At 50.9% G+C, this 20798-nt stretch overlaps 1 protein-coding gene across 1 annotated transcript; it reads right to left on the minus strand.

The window, feature by feature from the left end:
* Positions 1 to 1275: 1275 nt before the first annotated feature.
* ZIC4 (Zic family member 4) lies at positions 1276 to 19770 on the minus strand. Its single transcript, XM_063101088.1, is given in 7 exon segments — positions 1276 to 1398; positions 4509 to 4630; positions 6708 to 7160; positions 11682 to 12299; positions 18390 to 18474; positions 19635 to 19655; positions 19657 to 19770. Coding segments are annotated over 7 exon segments (1536 nt in total).
* Positions 19771 to 20798: the final 1028 nt, after the last annotated feature.

Raw genomic sequence — 20798 nt, forward strand, 5'->3', positions numbered from 1 at the left:
ATTAGCAGGCTAAGATACTCCCAAGCTGCCCTGGACACTGCCACTGAGGGATGGGTGGGTAACTTCCCCAGAGGACAAGTGAGGTGCTTCTAGGGTGAGGCTAGCCATGGTCATTTGGGGACCAGTGAATTCAACCCTTTGTCAAAAGTTACACCATTCAAATTGCCAAATAATAATGGCTGGAAAGAAGTCTGAGTTCTCCTAGTGGCTGGGTAGATGAGGTGTCCCGGAACACTTCCTGTTTCCTCTTCCCTATTCCCTTGATTCCTCAGCCCCAACTAAGACTTGGAAGGGTCAAAGGCAGGCCTTTCCTTCTCCAAAACCCCACTGTGGGATGTCAAGGGCAGCCTTCCCTCCGCGCACTTTCTTTTTTTCTCTCCATTCTCGAACATGGATCTGGCCGCGACCCCCTGGTTCCCTCGCGGGCGGCGCTTTCCCGAGTGGATGGGGAGGGGCAGGTGGGGGGGGTGAGGGTCTCCTCGGAGCCCCAGGCAGGAGCAGCTGTGGGCTCGCCAGGCCGCGGGGCGGGGCGGAGTGTCCCAAGCTCCGAACAGCCCTGGCTGGAGGTGCCGGGTTTATTCCTAATCCCCAGTTGCTCCCCACGACAATGCTTCTGTCGGTGACAGGGCTTTAATGAGTGCTCTCCCTCGTTTAAGAGGCCGGGTCGAGGAGATTGAAGCAACAGGAGAGGCCCTTCTAACCTGTCCCTCAATCGGAGGAGGGGGGACCTTCTGCGCGAGGGACGGGAGGGGGCGCTAATTCCAGTCATTAAGGGGCGCTATTAACTGGTTATTCCAGTATTAGGGGGCGCTAATACTAACGTTCATGCACCTACTCCTCCCGGGCTCCCACCGACTCGGACACGTCTTGGTTTCCCTGGTGGCCGCCACTTTCACACCTACGCGTCGCCCTCCCGCGTGTGCCCTGGGTTCCTTCCCCAGTGCTCTCTTCAGGACTTCAGTCTTAGCCCTTAGTGCTGGTTCTCCAAGGTGTTTTCTAAGTAGACCTAGCATTCCCATCCCAGAAGCCATCTTCCTCCCGCTCCGTCCAGCCCTGACCCTGTCCAGGCCCACAGGAACCGACTACTCAGAAGCTGAGAAAGGACCAGGTAAATTGCTCTCTGACGTCGCGCCTACACAGTAGGCGCGGGGGAAGAAAGGATGCGCGTGTCTAGAGGCGCAGTGACCTCAGTGGAGGCAGGAGGATGATGCTAGAGATTCTGATACATTTGAAATAAGCTCCTCAGAGGCAGGGCAAGGTAAGAGGGCGCACGCATCAGATGCTAAAACCCATCAAAGATCCCCATGAGGGCTGGGGAGGTCGTGGGGGCTGTGCCCCCAGTCCGCAGATCTGGGCAATCAATACTCCCGAAGGGGCGGGATCCAGCTCGGAAGATCCCTGCGGGCAAGTGTGCCTGAGACACTCGGTCAGAGCTTAGTCAGTGCCGGGAGCCACCCTGCCATCTCTTTTTCTCTCCTTGTTTTGGTTCCCGCCAGCTACCAGGCTTTTCTCTGAAAATTCAGATGTGGTTTGTGAGAAGCCGAAGCCTTTCCCAGCAGACACTGAGAGCATCGTTTTAACTTTTTCTCTTCTGTGATGTGAACCGGCTGATAATGTCAGTGTCATTGGGGCGAAATTGGTGCGTGGGAGGTCTCTCCCACGATGGAGGCTTTGCCGTGTCCCTCCAACTTTGCAGTCCCGAATGAGTAGGCCCCAGAGAGGTTTCTGTGAAGTCGGAGAGGACTGAAGGCTGCGGGAGGGCCCCAAATCTCTCCCAGGATGATAAAGCAAAAAACAGGACACCCAGATTCAGAAGAGGGAGGGAAACGTCACATTATTTATTTCCAAAGAAAATAGCAAAATGGAACTCCATGTACACAAAGGTCTTTAGAGGGAAAAATGAATCACAGATTTTATTTCAGTTACATTTACATATTTACAACAAGATTAAAATGTGGCTTTCAACTTTTGTTTTTCATTCAACAATCAGTTTCAGTCAAATACATAAGGACTTTTTTTTTCTTTGAAGTAGTTCATAATTTAACTGACGCTAAGGAGACAGGTAATAAATCACAAAACAGTGTGGATAGAGAGGGTACCAAAATGTATAAGGTTTCAGTCAGGCCTTTTTGTGTGTGTGAATTATGATTACAAAATGTTTGCCTGTCTGTATATAATTCACATTCACTGCAATCATTACATTTTTCCATAAATTAACGATATAAACAAACATATGGAGACCTCCAATAAACAAATAAAATCAGTATAAGAGACAACATTACACAGCAACTGTAACAACAGCATGGGTTACAGCTCGGGGACACTTCTTTACAAATATCATTTAGTCAGCACACACATGGGGTAAGGGACCGGCACATCCATGTTTATTCAAACCACCTTTAAAACCACACAGGAGTTTGGGAAAGCCTGAACAGTGTGAAAGTTTCTTTTCTGAGCACAATATAAAATGAAGAACTACACACGAGGATGGGGGGAGGATGGGCGTTTGCATGCGCTTTGGAGTCACTATCCTGTATACCAAAACTTTTCAACTCCAGTTGCCAAGATTCTAATGAAAACAGGAAATTATTAAAATGTATCTCTCCCTCAAGACACTCTCCTTTCTATTAATAACAGAATGAGCTTGCTGATTGCTGCTAGTGGGAAGAGATACAAAATGTGTCTAGTTTTAGCAGAGGTGCCTTTGAAGGAGCAGGAAATATTAACAATAACTTGGCTGCAGCCTTAAGTTCCAAGGATCCTGGGCAAAAATATTGGAAGCCTGAGGACTCTCCAAAGGAAGCTCATTCAGGTGACCCGACTTGGGCTGATTGAGTGCAAGCCCAAGTAAAAAGAAGCAGATGCACAGTTTACTTGGTGTATGAACCCTCTGCCCACACTTTCTACGCATTCTTTTCCCCATGTCCTAGAGCTTGTGCAAAAGGTCCCCCAACATCTGCACACTTCACCAGGCCCTGACCCTGATATCTAGGCACTGCTTTTGTTTTCCCTTAGCAAGACTTAGCCCTCAAGTTATCTATTGGTGTAGTGCATGGTATTTTTTTTTAAAAAAAGAAGTTTGATTTTATCTCTTTAGAAACGGTTTGAAACTAGTGGGGCAGAGGGAGTTTGACAGAGAGGAGAACAAATCGCTGACAAAGAACCTTTTACGTTTCATCAGCGTTGTTAGGACGACAAGCAGGAATGTCTCAGATAATAACTCCCACTTCAAAGATTTCTCAGCTCAATAGAAAGCGGACCATCCTTTTTATTAAACCACAAGGACTGGCACTAAAGAAGACTCCACTATTTGATTTTTTTCCACCGTGTTTATTTTTCCCCTATTCACTGGGGTACTTGGATAAAATAAACAACAAGACAATTAAGGGAACATAGACTTCTAACTTTCCTGCCATCTTCCCCATCCCCTTGGCCTTGGGCTCTTGAGTTCATGCCCAGGGCCAGCCCAGGCCTGAGAATACTACACATACACACCCTGGGGACAGACAAGTTTGGGGAGCTGCAAGAGACTTCTGGGATGTAGGAGCGGAAGGGCAGTGCTGAGAGCCAGAGTGGAAATGTCCCAAGGGCACAGTCTGAACTCCTCGGACTCCCCCCTCCCCCTTGGCTCACCCCCCCCGCTCCATCAAATTCAAGCCTCCATCCCGCTCAAGATTCAGAGAGGTATTTTGCACAGAACCGAGCTAGGGTTGCTCATTTGTTAAGCTTCTGAGGTTGCCCTAAAGTCATTTACTCCTGACCCTGGAGCCTCATTGGGGCGCAGTCAAGATGCACCGAGTCTGGCTCCTCCTTTTCCTGAAAGCGTCCCTGGCGCCAAAGCGTCCCGCATCAGGACGCAGGATGAACCCCTAAACTCGGGAGAGGCAGATCCTAGGGAGGAAGTATATACTGGAGAACGCAGTGACAGGATTAAATGGCGTGAAAGCAAAGGCCAGCGCAAATGTATCTTAATAGAGTGTCTGCAGTGAAGTGTGCCGCCTTTGAAGCGGCCGCTCCTCGAGCGCATTTCCATGGCGAGCCTAACGCAGCATGCTGATGCACCGTCAAACTCACACTTTCAACCCCAAAACCCGACTCTTTGAACAACCCGAGCTTGATTAGACCTTTCTCCTTTTCTTTCCCCTCTTACAAACCATTTCCTCGCCTTTAGAAACTCTCCATCAAACCCAAATGCGCCCTCTGATCACCGCAGAAAGAAGAAACAAAGGCGCTGAGCGGCGATTCAAGCGGCCCTTTTCTTCCCTCACATTATTATCCATTTTTATTATGATCGGGAACAAGTGCCCATTCGCGTGGGTTTTGTTTACCGGAAATTAAATGAAAATGATTTAGTCCGCGTCAAACAAAAATATATACTTGTATACACAAGAAAAAAGGCCTGTTAGACGTAAATATTATGTCCTTAATGAAAAGCCTGGACGGGCTCCAGGCTCAGCCTTTCAGGATTTCAGTGCGACTTGCCTATTGCCATAGAAATCCTAACTTACCATGAAGATGCACCGTGGCGAAGAAACACTGCTTTGTGCGCGGGCCTTTGATGTCTCAGGCGCGAGATGTGGGCACTCAGCTGCGCGGGGCGAGATTACCTTGAGAGCAACGCGGTGGGCATCTGTAACAAGCAAATGAAAAATTAAAGGCGATTAGTGGCCGACCAAACATTTTTATTTTATTTCATTATTTTGGATTGGGGTGGCAGGTAAATTGGAGGTGGAGGTGGGGTTAGAAACATAAGAAAAAGAAACTAGTCCTATTTGAGGAGGGGGAACTTTCTGAACATCGGCAGAAGAAAGTTCCGCAGCCGCCCTCCGCATCTCGGCCGTGGGGCTGGTTTTCCATGGTGGGAACGAGGTTTTGCTGCGACCGTCCGCGCTGGGTCAGGCAGCCTCTGGGCCCTATTGTAGTCGGGGAGGAGGGAGTTGCAGTCCCCCTTCCTCAACGACGGGTTCACTAAGGATATATTTGGAAGATTTCGGTTTTGATTAGGGGTAATGAAGACAGTCCCACTCCAGTGGATGTTAATTTATCTGATTGAAGTTGTGGAGACTGTGGGGGCAGGAGTGAGAATTGTCTAATGGTGTCTGAAGAGAGCAGAGCAGGAGAAAATCCAGCAGAGTGGCAGGGCCAGGTCTTGTTTGCTGGGCTCAAGTTTTAAAATTGGGCTTCTTGGGGGCTCTCCCCAGGGGGAAGTATTCCATCCCCCCCAAACACACACACACACACACACACACACACACACACACACACACACACACACACACACACACACACACACACACACACACAATTTCTAAATTCTTAGGGAACTGGGATGAGTCTGCTAAAGCTTTCTTTTTTACTTTTTTTCTTTTTTCTTTCTTTCTTTTCCTTCAAATCTTAGCTAAGAATTTGGGGCAGACCCGTCCTACTTGCAGAAGATGGCAGACTATCAAAGAGGCCCTGATTATTTTCCGCCTCCACTGGCAACAATTGCAAAGGTCTTTCATTCCTCCGCCCCCAACATCTGGTTCTTTTTTCTGGGGACTTCATACCCAGCATATCTAATACACATTCAATCTAGACCCATTGGGTGTTGCCTTTACAAAATTTATTATTGCAGTCCATATCTCTCGTTCCCCCTCCTTTATTTAAGTAACAACGACATTGTGCAATTTTTTACAAAGACCATCATAGAATTAACGCAATTCACCCAATACGGTCGCCCATGTCAGGCCCCTTCGCTGTGGAAGCATCGACTCAGTGACGTCATCAGACACCTCCACACTGCCAGCCCAAGCACCCACAAAATTCATCAGGCAGCATCTCAACAGGGTTGGGAGTGGGAAGGAGAGTGGGAAGGGGGTGGGGGAGGCCTCACAGCATTGAATCCTGAAGCTTCTTTAGCGCTCTTTTGTCTGTATTTTCTGTTGTTTTGGACTCACCCCCACACCAAGTATACAATGTATAACGAGGCAGTGGACAGACCAGCAGATAGACGTACCCATGTACCTGGCCAGTCCGTACAAGTAGGGGCATGTGACCACCAGCAGAAGAGGATGACCCCCATTTTTTTCATAGAGATGGTTGAAAAAATTAGGACGTGTATTTTTATTTTAAAAGATAGCTGGGGGAGGTGAAAGTGTAGGGAAGCAAAAGAGGAAAGAAATTGGAGGCAAGAAAAAGCTTCTGGAATTCCCCCCGCCACCTTCACGGATCTGAACTTCCAGATTGGGATTGATGGGGGAGGGGAGTGAAAGGAGTGGGAGGCTTTCACTGGGAGCTGGGAAGGAGGTGGGGGTGGGAGCCATCCAGCTCTCGAGAAAGACATATCCATTCTGTGAACCACGCAGGGAGTTTGCGGCCTTACTTTTGCCACCTGCAGTTGCCAGCACAGCACATACATTCTAATGTGTTTCCCCTCCCAACCCCCCACCTGTTTGTCTCTATCTTTACCCCAACACTGCTTTTATGCTACCGAAGCATGATGGCGTGCGTGTGCGTGGTGGTGAGGGGTGTGACTGTAGAATGAATATGAGGGCCGTATTTGGTTTGAAAAAATGGACATTATATCAGCACATTCAGTGAGCTCTAGAAACTATCAGTGATGGCCCTTCTTCCTTGCTTTCTTTTCTCTTTCCTTCCTTTTTTCCTTCCTCGCCCTCTCCCTCTTCAAGCCTCAGTAGCCAGGCCTAGACTCGCAGTCGTTATACGCCCTGAAGCAGCAACCACAGCAGCGGCCTTAACACCGGTGGCGGCGGCGGCAGCGGCGGGGCCAGGTGGTGGCGCGGAGCTGGGGGGCGCGGCGGGGGCAGCCGCAGCGGGGCCCGCGCCCTGACACACGTACCATTCGCTCAGGTCGGCGCCACGCGCCGCCACCACCGCCGAGGAGGCCACCAGGGGCTCATGGCCGCAGTCCGACGAGGGCGACACGAGGGCAGACGGCGTGGCCGAGTCGTAGCCGGAGCTGGGCGGCGGCGGCGAGCGCCCGTGCACCTTCATGTGCTTACGCAGCGAGCTGGGGTGTGTATAGCACTTGTCGCAGCCGCGCACCTTGCACGTGTATGGCTTGTCGCTAGTGTGCACGTGCGAATGCTTCTTGCGGTCGCTGCTGTTGGCGAAGCGCCGCTCACAGCCCTCGAACTCGCACCTGAAGGGCTTCTCGCCTGGCGGAGGCAACGCAGAGACATTAGTGACCGCGGGCCGTCTGCCCGGCTTTCTCTCGTCACCATCCCCCCATTCCTCTTCCATTTTCTGGAAAAGAACCACAAAAGATTTTCAGAAATCCCTTTTCTCGGCGCCTGAGGGCCGACACCCCCTCCCCCGCGGAGAGCGCGCCCCCGGTGCTTACTCGGACGCGCCCCCGCCCCTCCCCCTCCCGCCCGGGCCTGGGAGGAGGACACGGAGGAGGAGCGACAACGACTCCATCTTAGTCGACTTTCCGTCCTCGAAAATCCCGATTCACTCGGGTTTTTTTCTTCCAAATTTTCTCCACGCGGAGCCAGAAGCACTTCCGCCCGGAGAATAGAGCTGACTGAGGAGCTCACATCTGCTCGATTAAAGTTGCTGTTCCAGCCAAACGTCTCTGCTAGCCCCCCACCCCCACCCCCACCCCCACCCCACCGCCGCCAAGAGGTCCACCCAGCACACGCCTCATCCTGGCCCAAATCGTTTCCTAGGTTTTGTGCAAACTCCAAGACGATGAAATGATTTAAGAATTTGCAGCCTTTGCACACGGGGTGTGCATAATGTGGATTCGTGCTGCAGGGAAAGGTATTCTAAGGAATGATTCACTTCAGAGGCGATTTTTACGGGAAACGAAGCCCCCACCCCCCTTCCCTTCTACCCCCTGAGGGCAGACATTTAGCAGCATTCTTCAAATATTGCCTAAACCGTTCGGGATCCCTCCAGATCAGTGCGCCGGCAATAACGTTTTATTTCGCGGCTCCAGCGGCCTCCCAGAGACCCTGCCGTGGGCAGCTAGCCCTCGCAGTCCGCACTGACTGTGCGAGGTCGCCCTGCCTCCCCAGACCACCCCCACACTGCTGTCCGGCCTCACGAGCCCGAGCCGAGGGGCCGGCGCGGCAGGGCCAGATCAAGCTGAGCGAGATCCGAGGTCTCTCCAGCAATCGAGCGCTCGAGCGCCACGGCTTCGGGATAGGAGCAGCTGCGGCGGCCAAGTCAGGCCAGCTCTGCGGACCGGAGGGCAGGCGGGCGGCCGGGGTCGGCCCGCGAGCGGCTCGGAGCGACGGCTGTGATGCCCTGTGGAGCCAAGGGAAGGCTCGAGCGCTCGTTAGGGTGGAAATATTGGCCGGCCTGAGCCCCAATCAGGGAGCTGACTGCCGTCTGGACTCGCTGGCGTGTGGGGGAGGAAAGGACCTGGAGAATCCGGAAGCCCAGTTTCCTGCCTGAGCTGCAAATGCTGCGGGAAGAGGGGAAGAGGGTGTCCCGCACTTTAAACAAGCGGCTGCCGCCCGCGCTCTAAATGAAGGCAACGACTACCTAGCTCCTGGCTAGGGAGGAAGAGACGCACGGCTGGAGGACTGTGGCCTTTGTGCTCTCGTCTCTCTCCGCTTCCAGGAAAGACAGGCGCTTTGAGGGAGGTTTGAACAAACAAAGCCGCTATTCCCGAACCCTGTTGAGACTCTGGCTGAGCCAGAGGTTTGCTCACAACCGGCGCCTCCACTCGGGCAGGAGGCCACGAGCTCGGGGCTCCGGCACTGCCGGTGGCTGGGTTCTCCCCCTGCAGGAATATTGCTAGAGTACAGTGGGTCCTATGGAAGATACTGGCATATGCAATATCTCGGGACACCAGCACCATTTTATGAAAAAGTGGAAGAAAGATGCAGAATAAATCAGTGTTCCTATTCACCCCCTTTCTCCCCTCTGATCCCTGCCAGCATCTGCAAAACCAAAACTTTCCTATTTCCCTTCCTTTCTTCTCTTTTTTCTAAAACGACTTACAAAAGTCATGCAATTCGGGGCCTGCAAAATAAAACAGAGGAGGAGTTGGATTTAAGATTGATCCTCCACCCCAGCCGGAAAAAATTCTCACCACACACTTATCCCATCTTTTGAGCGTCTAGTTGCGCATTCACGTAAAACAGAAACAATGATTTCGCTCCAAACGAGGAGCAGAGGAGGGAAAAAAAACAGGGCATTGAGGTGATACGGAAGCCGCGAAGTTCGCAGGCCCCGGGAGGCCAGGTGAGCCGCTCCCCGCGCTCTCCGGAGCTGCAGGAGGCGCCCTGGTCCCTCGCTTGCCACGTCCCCCGCCCCCTGCCAGCACACTGCCTCCCGCCCTTCCCCTCCCCTCAGGTCCCGGCGCTGCGCTCGGGTGGGTGGGTGAGTTTGGAGAGGCAGGGCTGTTCCAGGGCCCTGCAGCCCGCCCAGAGCGGCCTGGGCCCCGGGCTGCGCTGTGAAAGTCCTGGAGTCTCCTCCCAGAGGCTCGGGAGCCCGAAAGGCCTCCTCCCGGCCCCGCGCCAGGCCCGCCCGACAAAGTTCGGAAGCGTCTGGGCAGCCTGGCCAGCGCCATTTTCTCGCACTTGTGACTGGGTCTGGTTGTCCCGGCGACTCCGCCCCGGCGCGGTCCCTTCACCTCTACCGCGGATCCCCAGCCCTGACTCTCTACCGGCCGCCGGGGAAGGTGGGGCGAGCTCCCAGCCGAGGGGTCCCGGGAGGGGCGCCAGGCGACGGGGTCAGGCCCGAACGCGCGTTGGGCCCGCGCCTCCGTCTTCGCGGCACCATTGTTCGGGATCGCTGTGACCACTGCAAAGTGAAAGCTTTGGGCGCCGCAGCCGCCTCCGCAGCCAGGCCCGGAATTCAGATCCGGGAGAACCTCAACTCCTGAGAAATCTGCTCCTACTCGCCGCTTCCACGACTCGAGGAAATGAAACGCCATTAATATTTGAAAAGGCAATTATTTTCCTGTTGAATCGAGAACTGTCTTCATGAATAATTTGTGGTGAAGTCTATTGCCATTTGAAAAACATTTTGTTGGCTTTTTTCCCCCTTTCTCTTTCTCTTTCTCCCTCTCCCCTCTTTTCATTACTTAGAAGGCGGGTTTGAGGGAAACGCTGGAGCAGGCGAGAGGCTCTGTAGATTTTTTTTTTTTTTTAAACCCAAGGGGTTATGAACCAAGACCGAATTCTGACCTAAATAGATGCAAACCTAAGCCAGTCCGGGTGCACTGAACTTGCTTCTCTGCTGTAGGTCGATTGCGCTAAGAATTTAAACATTTTCTGCTTCACAGACTTCAAACAGTGGGCCGGCAAAGAGCAATAAAAGTTTGTTTGTTTAAAACCCTTGTCATTAAAGTTGAGTACCTTCTCCAGCTCAGGACTACGCGTCTACCTTCGTGGTGCCGGCCTCCAGCTGCTGGAGTAGCATGCCTGCGGGCCGGGATCAGGGTCGCACCTGTCCCCCCACCCCAGGGAGGGCAGATGCATATAAGAGGTGGGGGGGGGGGGGAGGCCCAGAAAGAGCTCGGGGGAAACCGTACACTCCCAGACATGCTCCGGAAATAAAGTACAAGACTCAAAGTGGACTTTGGTCTGGCCTCCGTGTGTGCCAGTGTCCTGGCTCCAGACCATTCTCAAGAAGCAGAGTTGGGGCGGGGGGGGGGGGGGGCAAGAAGGCGGGATTTAGCAAGCTTCTTTCCTCGGCAGTGCCAGCCTCGGGAGTTCTTTGCCTCTAACAATTGTTTATGTTCCAGCAATAGGGGTGAGTAAGGCAAGGCGCCGGGTAACAGGAGAAATGAGACACCAAGCTGGAACTTATTTTATCTCCTCTTCTCCCCAACTTCTCTTTCTCCCCTCCCGCCCTGATGGGGATGGGAGAAGATGCTAACTTCTTAAACTTCGAGGGAGGGGAAGCGAGAAAACCCTAGTGAAGGAGAGTATAAACAATGGCTGCTAAACTAATTAATGTAACTTCACAATCTGTTCTGGAAGTGTGAAAACTTTCTCCTTGCAATTGCATTAATTAGAGATGCTTCTGGCCAGAGGAGTTCAATTTTGCAGGCTCTTGTGTGAGGAGCCTTTTGTTTCTGTTAACTAGAACTAACAGATGTGGTTGACACATGTCCCCATTTCGCTTAACAGCTCGGTAAATGACATTTAAGGCGATGGGTCCCGTTGGGTCTCTGCTAAAATAAAATAAGGGTTCTCCAAACGACCCTGGTGTCGGGCCACCAAGGCCCCGAAGCAGGGCTAAAGTTAGCCCATGAGACCCCCAAATCCTAAAGAAAGTGCCAAGGGCCCGATGACCCCGGTTCAGATTGTAAGGCTGACGGGTGGAAGAGTTCTGCCACATGATTAGGAAGGGACTGGGAAAAGTTAAACAATTGTTCCTATATCTTTACGACTTTGGGGAACAGCGCAGTTTTTAAATACCTTGAAATCAAACTCCATAAGCAGGGAGCACACGTTTGCACACACAGGGACCCAGGCACATTCACCCTTGTCCCCAGAATATTAATCCTGCACCATCCCTTCCCTACACACAGCCTGCGGAAACTTCTATGATTCTAAGAATAGAAGCGCATAATTAATATTTTATGGCCTTTGCTCATGAAAACAACACCAAAATACCTCCCCCCTCCCCTTAGTTGGAACTTGAGGAAATCCAGCCCGCAGGGCCTGCTTCCTCAGAAGGTCCGCACGAGACAGACAGCGAAGAATACTGACCTGTGTGAGTTCGTTTGTGTATTTTGAGATTTTCTGATCTAGCAAAGACCTTCCCACACCCCGGGAAAGGACAGGGGAAGGGCTTTTCGCCCGTGTGCACGCGGATGTGATTTACAAGTTTGTATTTGGCTTTGAAGGGCTTGCCCTGGCGCGGACACTCCTCCCAGAAGCAAATGTGGTTGGCCTGTTCCGGGCCGCCGACGTGCTCCACGGTGACGTGCGTGACCAGCTCGTGCATGGTGCTGAAAGTTTTGGAGCAGAGGCGCTGGGGCGCGAGACCATCCGACGCCAGCCACTTGCAGATGAGCTCCTGTTTGATGGGCTGGCGCATGTAGCGGAAGAAGGCTCCGGGACCATGAGGCGCAGAGAGGTTCACCGTCAGGTTCACGCCCCCGTAGCCATGCAGCGCGGCGGCAGCTGCCAGGGCATCGCTGCGGGCCGCAGGCCCTGGCGCGAAGGACTCAGGCCGTGCGTACATGTGTCCGGGGAGCCCCAGACGCAGAAGTCCGTTCAAAGGACGGCTGGGGGAGGCCTGGGGAGACTGCTTGTGGAGGTCCAGGAACACCGAGGGGCTGGAAGCGGCGGCGAGCTGCGGGCCATGGTGTCCGGAGCTGCTACCTGTTGTCGAGACAAATAGCGCGCGTGAGAATGGGTGGCGTGGGCTGCACTCTTCCCCGGGCCCCGGGGGGGCAGGCCCAGCCCAGCTGCACCACGGTCTCTGCCGTCAGCGCTGTACCGCGAGCCAGACCGCACTAGCACTGAACCCGGTGGACAGAGCAAGGCCAAACGCCTCCGCCGCCGTCGAGTCGGGCTGCTGTTCGGCCGAGTCCCCTGCCAAGCCAAGAGCTGAAGAGGGATGGTGGCAGCGGGGCCGGGGGAAGGAGCAGTGGGAGGCGCAGGATTGAGTCCGGGGGATGCTGGGGACTCTGCTCCAGAGGGGTCTGACCTGCGCCCCAAGTACGGGGCGGTCAACAACCCTGGGTGTTCCGGGGCGCGGCGCCGTGCTGGGGAGTGGAGGTGATAGAAGTGGTGATGTTGGAGGTGCTGATGTTGAAAGTTGTGGCGGTGATGAAAAGCCCCCACCACATATATTAATTTCGGTGCCCTGCTCGTCTGGGAGAGGGCGGCGTGCTGCATCCCGGCCTGTGCTCCCCAGAGTTCCCTGTGCTGGGTCCTTCACGCCACCGTCACCTGACAGTGGGGAGGGGAAAGGACAACCACAAAAAACTTCTGCGAACTTTTTTTTTTCCATCAGGTTTTGGGTTTTGGCTTCCCCCCCATCCTCGGTTTTTAATGCCTACGTGAAATCCTGATACACTGCAGAGGCAACAGCAGGGCGCGCAAGGAAGTGAATAGAGACCCGGGCCCTTCGACAGGAACAATCGCCCAGGTCACTCATTGGCCCGCGGCCGGGCCCGACGTCAGCGATAAGTCCCGCCACACGCGGTCTCTCTATTTCTCTCCCTCTTACACACACACACACACACACACACACACACACACACACACACACACACACACACACACACACCACCACAACACACACACACACACACACCACCACAACACACACACACACACACACACACACACACACACACACACACACACACACACACACACTCCCCCCCCACCAGCATCTCACGCTTCTACTGCTCATGCGCTCTGACCCGGGCCCAGGTTCTTTTCTCTCCTCGAGCCCCCTCCCCCTCCTGCCCTGCAAGCTGAGTGGATCGGCTTTGCCTCCAGCTCCTGGAAGTCGGGGGGCTGGGTTATGTCTCCATTCACCACCACTACATGAAGAGGTGTGGCGCCGCGCGTGGTGTCCTCTGAGCAACCCTGTCGGGGTCGATGGGCAGCACCGGTGCGCGGATATGGCGGGCGGTCTGCCTGGGTACTTTGTCCCAGGAGCCGGGAGGTGGTGGCGGTCGGGTTCGAGGAAGGGGAGGAGGCTGCAGACCAGGCAGTCAGGAGAGGAGAAACTCCTAGGCTAGCGGCCCTTGTGCCTAGTTTTATTTTCTCGCTTTCTGAGGAATTTGTCATGTCCCTCATCTTCTTCACCCTCTTTCTCTGTCTTATTTACCCCAACGCCCCTACCACACTTCGCCTTCCTACGTGGACCCTGCATTCTCCCCTCCCCCTCTCCACCTCTCCGCTCTCGTCCCATTTGATCCTCGCCGGCCCCTTCTTCCACGAGCCTGGCGCGCTCAGGGGTGAGTGAACGCAAGAATCCGACTTGCCCTGAGCAGGAATTAAGCGTGGACGGGGGTGGCCCGCGACAGGCCCTCCTGAAAGGGCCCTCCCCACCACCAGTCACGCCAAAGAAACAAAGACAAGGGACGCGCAACCAGGAGAAACAGGTTCCCGTCCTCAGGTCTGCCCCGGCCATTCTGGGCTCCCGAGCTCTGTACCCGGCCCTGACACGGAGCCTCTGGGAAAGGGAATTTGCAGAGCTCTTCCTCTTTCAGCTCCGCCACTTGTTGGCCGCGGGCCGAGCCTCTGCCTCCCTCCTTGCTCGCCTTAAGGGTCTGTAAAGAGTGGGTGCTACATTTCCGGTCCAGGCTCTGAGAGGACCTTTGGGCCCAGGGACTCCTCCTGCCAGACGCCCTCCAGTGCTGCGGGTGCCACAGTGGTGCGGTGTGGAGCGGTCGGTTGAGGGGGAAACAGAAACAAAAACAAAAACTTCAGTTCTGGCCCAGTCGACTGTGGCATAAACGGGGGGTGGGGGGGGGAGTGTCCTTTGTCTGCACCGACTGGCAAGGGTCAGCTGCACCGTCAGGCTATTTAAAAGGGCTGCTGGCCTCACCCCTGCCTTACTCGCTGTAGCTGAAAATTCCAGCCCAAAGTGCTCGGGCCTTCCTGGCGGCTGAAGAAAGCGTCCCCAAAGTAGAGAAAGTCCTAAAATTTTTAAGAGAAATTTTAGGGATTGTGTAAAGATACTGTACCTTATTAGCAGAGGTGAGAAGTTTGGAAAGATTACAAAGTATTCTGACTCGAAATTTATTTTAATTTCCCACTAACCCCCAGCACTAAGGACTATTCTTATATGCCTCCTGGTCAGAATTAAAGGTTTCTTTTAGATTTGTAAAATAATTCTCTTATTTCTAATGGTTGGCACATTCTTTGAGACTTTCTTCATTTAATGCATTGTTTCCTGCTCATGGCTCCACTTTTTAAGAGATTAAGTTCCACAACAATTTCTCTTGGCTTTGACAAGTGCAGGTCTTACTGCCTCTCTGGTAGGAAGAACTTAGGCAACTCTACCAACAGACACTGCATTAATATTTAAGAAAGAGGGGGGGAGGGAGGGAGGAGGGAGGGAGGGAGGAGATAAGAGAAGAGAAGAGAAGGAAAGAAAAGTAAAGAAAAAAAAAAGTCAGAGGACAGCATTTGACTGCCGGACTCCTCCTGCTCTCCGAATCAAGAGTTTTGAGAGCACACAGCAGTTTTGAGACTAGACTCTAAGGATTTGCCTTTTTCTCTGGCTTTCACCCTTGCCCACACACTCACTTTTTGGGGTTTACCCCCCCACCCAGAGGCACATCTCTCTGGTCCCTTACCCTGTTTCCCCTTCCTCTAAGCACTGGCCAGGACTACTCACTAGTGAGGTATCCTGCCCCTCAGTGAGTCCTTTCAGGTCTTCCCACCCACTTAGGTGTCTGATGAGTGATGCAGTTGTCTAGTCAAGTCTGGGATGAACCTTTCAAAGGCTCAGAAACCAAAAAACACACAAAACAAAATAAAAAGACCAAAGTGTATTTCTCCCTGGGACCACTTGCCCAGATGTTTTGCTATCTATACCTCAAACACTGAACCTAGTCAACTTCTGTGATATTCAGACCTAAGTACAGGGACACTTCTACAATAGACCAACAATTAAAATATTTTTTTCTCCTGCTTGAACCTACATGATCTACAAAGTACGGCTCAGGATGTCTGTCAAATTCACCAACCACTTTAGCTTCCATTAAGACTGATTTGCACCAACATGGATCCCTTAGTATATACACTGCGAGCCCATTCCCATCAAAAACTTTGAATAAGAGACAGAACAGGAGTTCTCAAACTATTTTAGGCTGTGGCCCCCTGTGGAAACTGGGTGAGCCTGGTGAACTCCTAATAGTCTTGTGTTTGCTGCCCATATTCATAATAGAAGAAAAAGTTAACTTTCCATTAGAAGTTGTGGAAATAAAGAGGCACCTTTTTTTCCTATTCTCATGGACCCCTGAATCCTAAGCACTAACTCTATGAACTTCAAGGTTTTATACACATAGACTGTTGGAATACTACACAGCCTCTCTTACTAACCTTGCCCTTGAAAAGCTTTGAACATGTGTATGACTTTTTGTGCCATCAGCAAAAGGGCAGACACATCTGATTCAGCCAAAATCACTGACAGTAGCCTGGCCCCATGGAGCTCCTTCCCAGATGCAGCCTTCTCTTGAAGCTCTGAAAACATCTGGACACATCCTGGGTTGACTCTTCTGGAGTAGCCAGGGGTCAGCTGACCTGCAGGTCACTGAGGTTGTCTGATCCTTGAAAGTTCCTTCAAGCCATACGGTCCATACCTTGATTGGCTAAATACAGCAATGAGATCAGACATTCTCCTAGAAGGACATTTCCCCAGAGAGAGTGATAGGAAGAAGAAAACTTCTTTGTACCCACTAACATTTACAGACAAAGAAATTTGGCCAATTACATAAGCGTCTTCAAGATGTGTTTCTGAAATAAGTCCCAAAGCAGTATCTAACTAACCACACATGACAGGTAGAGGGGCACCAATCAAAATATGTCTGGGAGGCATATTTTAGTCTTCAGAGGGACTTCCAGAGCTCAGGAAGCAAGGAGCCCAGGATTCAGAGATTATCACTTGGGCAGGCTGAAGAGTGGTATTCCCTCAGTGGTTCTCAGAGTTTTTCTTTCAGAAACTTATCTCACAGTTGCCCCCAACAACAAATGCTTGACTGAAGCATTCTCTTCCTAACTATATCTGGGGTTATAAAGCTGTTAAGTCCACTTTCCTGATTTGCAGAGAAAAGAAATATCCTTCAACCCAGAGATGTAAAGAAAAAAAGCACTGGAAGTTTCCATGGGGCCTATTTGGAGCAGAATCCACCACCAGACCCTAAACATCCCTATCTCCAGAGCAAACCAATCATGCCCTAAGCACTTTTGTTCACCCCAGCCAGACCAATACAATGGTATAAACAAGTAATTTCCTAGTCCCTCTTTCTAGATTTGGTGGCCATACCATCTGCCAGAGCTCTTCACATCACTGGCTCAAATGTGTGACCTCCCTCCTTTAGAAAGAAAAAAATGGAGATTTCAGATCAATAGCTGAATTATTTTTCCTTTTGATCTTTTAAGCAATGCTAAATGATGATTATTTGCTGCAGCTTATACCTCAAGCAGGGTCCCAGGAGCTGAGAGCTACTGTACAGAGCCTGACTAAGCAAAAGACTTGTCATCAGAATGTTCTGCCTCTAGAACTGCAGTCACTTGTTTAGTTCTTTCTTCCCTGAGTCTGGTCAGGTTACCACCCAAAACAAGGTGCAAATCTCTTTATAGGCAATTTACAGATAGACTTCAGGATTCCTGCAGTGAGAGGTTGTCTCTAGTCTTATGAAAAGAAATAACTTAAGCCCCAGGAGCCATCCCATATGTCCAAGCCCAAATTGTGCAAAGATGAGATCTATCAGGATTTTTGGAGATAAAGGAGGATATTCTTCTTCTCTGCCATGGAAATTTGGGCTTTAATCATCATTAACAGAAATGAATATGGAAGAAAATATACGTGGATAGAATTTAATTTCTAGGCAAGGATTCTGCAAAATGTCTTTGACAAAAGATTAGAAAACATTGCTAAAGGATTTTCCAAAACAGCATTAAGAAATCAAAACAACTGAATTGACACAATAACCACATCTCCCTTGAGGCTTCTGCCATCAAATCATCCCCAAATAATAGAAGAGCCATTTCCTGTGTTGTCCATTTAACTTTTAAGAAGGTTGCTTTGCCTATCAACAAGAGAACAACTTTGGAAGCAACCATCAGCTAGTGGTGTAGTTGAAATGAAGGAAACTAGATGCCTGGAAGGGAAAATATCCAACCCTAAATCATATGCTTATTCTAAATGGAATATTAAATTAAATTCTTCACAATGAAGGTATTCCTGACAGAGCGGCTGTCAGTCACTCCCTGTTCAGACACCACATTGTGGGAACGTCGTCGCTGCCACATTGTAGAAGGCTGGTGTCCCTGGTAAAGATGATGCATATCATGTAAACCCCATCACCAAGATCAAAGTCTGCTTCTTTCATGGAAGCCAATACATGTCAAACCTCATTCCAATCAAATCGTCTGGAAATGAATTCAAGATGAATATGTCATAGAATAATGTGACAGTGGAATTGCAGAAGGTCAGGGGTGGTTGTTTCAATGAGAGAGTCATCAAATATTAATTCTAGAACGTTCAGATGAGTAGGCATTGAGGAGGATTAGCCAGCTGCTGGTGGGATGTAGCATCGTTGATTTGTGTGCAAATGTATTGAACACCAAGGTGTTGCTCTAAATTTCATTTGAACTCAGGAAATACCCCCCAAATTCATAACCCAACATAATCAAAAGACAAAACAAAGCTTCCTACTTAAAAAATCCAAAGGACAAAAACCTTCAGTAGACAATATTCAAAAGAGGATTTTCACTTACTTGTCTCTTTCAGGGTGTTTCGGTAAAGCCGTGATCGTTTTCTCATCACCAAGGAAGACTTATATCTCATTTTCTGACTTTGAGCCTGTTTGGGAAGAAAAGAGAGATAATCACTAGTTAAACAGTTTTGTACATGTTTGTGTGACAAGATTCTGAGGCCTGAATATCTAAGATGAAAGAAGGGGTTGGTCCGAAGAGAGCCTTTCTTTCTTTGACCATTTTCAAATTTGGAAGTAAAGAAAAGAACTCTGATGGGAACTGCCCTTACTTATTGCAAAACAATATATCTTTGGAAATTAAAAATATTAAAAAAATCATAATTTCCCAGCTGGACTTCTTTTCCTGAAACTCATTCATTGTTCTGCCTTGTAGGTAGAAGTAAGCACTCTTTCAGTGAGTGTTCAAAAATCTCTAACTTCTAGAATTTGAATTTATTGTATGAGGAGCCCCCAGCACTTATTTCAAGTTTATTAACTGAATTTAGTGAGAAGTGATGGGGATGGCCTACTGTTCTCTGAGAGGTTAAAATTCAAGTTATAAGAGTTGGAACTAAGAGTAGAGAAATTTCTTTGCAAATTTTCAGATTTGTTCTGCCTCTGGTAGTGCGAAATTCCATAGCCTCATATGATCCACACCCTCAGACCCATTTGGGAGCCATCACTAGTTGATTTTTCAAAGTTCATATAAAATTCACCAGATTATAAAAGTATCATTTTTATCATTTGCTCCAGACTGTCCTCATTTTATAGTTGAGAAGGTTAGAAGTAACATCACCCCCCATAAGATTATTTATCAGATTTACTTTGTGAGTACAGCCACCATGCCATTGGCCATCTTAAATTCTTAAAAGCATCCTGGGGACCTCTGCATCTGTCAGGCAAGGCTGGAGGCAGTGCAGCCGCCAAACAGAGACGATCCACCCAGCCCCAACCCTCAACTTGGCTAGAAAGACAAATAGTTATTGAAAAGGTCTCAGGCTGGACAAACACAGCAAGCCCTCTGTCAATGAGGACGGCTGCCTGTCTTGACACTCCAGCCTAAAGAACAAGCAGTTGTTTAACTTGTTGAACCACAGGCCAAATCCAAGTGGGGCTCTGTTATCTCAAAGGGTATCCAGTTCTCTAGGCTCAAAGATCTCTCTCTCCTGCTCAACCCCCATCTCGGACTCCAACAAGCTTGGTGGTTTTTACCTTTCCCTCTGCCTTCTTTTCTAGATCCAAGCCTGGGAGGTGGGGGTAGACTCACCTTTTCCCACAGGGCTTTATTTATTTTCAATTCTGTCTAACCAAAAGGCATCCTTCCCGAAAGGTAATAAGCTCCTTACAGAACAAATCAGGAAAAGAAGGAGGCCCAACCTTGCATCCCTACAGAAGGGTAGCATGCTGGGCGTTCTCACTCTGAAATTTCCTCATGGCAGGATGTCTGGCACGGAAAAGTCCTGGTTGGTTGGCAATAATAGAATTTACTCTCTTGCTTCTGAGAGAAATCGGTGTGAGGTTCTCAAGGGACTTCTGTCCACCCACAGTGTTGCCCCAGCCCAACTTTTAAGAGTTCTGGGTCACTTCTGCTCCCAGGTCCTGACAGCCCTTTGTGCATTACAAGCCCATAGGCATGCAGACAAATGTTGCAGAGTGGACTAGGGTGGGAGACCAGGGACCTTAACAGGCCCTCTGCAGCAGCTTCTTCCTCTGGTTTGTGCAGGGAACCAGGGTAAACTTCTCCTTTGGTTCAAACTCTGACACCGCTTAGAAAGCTGAAGGAGGAGTGAGAAAATCTGGGAGCAGTCCCTGGGTCCCTCTACCTGAGATCCCTACCAATCCTGGGATATAGGATATAGGAGCCTCCAAAAGTGATCCGTTAGGTTTTTTCTAAAAGCTTGCTCCTGAGCGTCTCTCCACAGAAGCAGCAGCCACCAAATCATGGGTCAGGAACACATCCTGGACACTTAACGGAATCTGCCTTCCTCCCTGCACCTTGTGAAGAGAAAAGGCAGCCAGGGAATCCGGTGATTGATAGTGCCCGAGGAGAGCCAAGAAGGCGGAGCGGCGGGTGCCAAAGGCAGCCCCGTGACTTGGGGGATCTCGGAGCTGAAAGTTGTGCTGAAGCTGGAGCTGCCCTGGCCTGCCCAGGGTCAGAGGTCAGCCTCAGCCGCGACTTCAGCTCCGGAGCTGCCCCACGCTGGTTAACCTGCAGGCGCTGGCAAAGGCGGGCTCGCCCTTTGGCTACAGCTCGGCCCTGGCCGGCGCAGAGCACAAGCCCAGCCAGAGACAAAACCGGCTGCAGGCCTCTGCCCGCCGCTCCGTCTGCAGCTGCAGCCCGCGCCTCCCGGGCTTCCCTCCGCTGGGCCCTCAAGTACCAGGAAGTTGAGCTGCGAGACTGGGTTGTGCGGGGACCTTTCCTCACTCCACT

The sequence above is a fragment of the Cynocephalus volans genome, chromosome 1 (assembly GCF_027409185.1).
Source record: "Cynocephalus volans isolate mCynVol1 chromosome 1, mCynVol1.pri, whole genome shotgun sequence".
Lineage (NCBI taxonomy): Eukaryota > Metazoa > Chordata > Mammalia > Dermoptera > Cynocephalidae > Cynocephalus > Cynocephalus volans.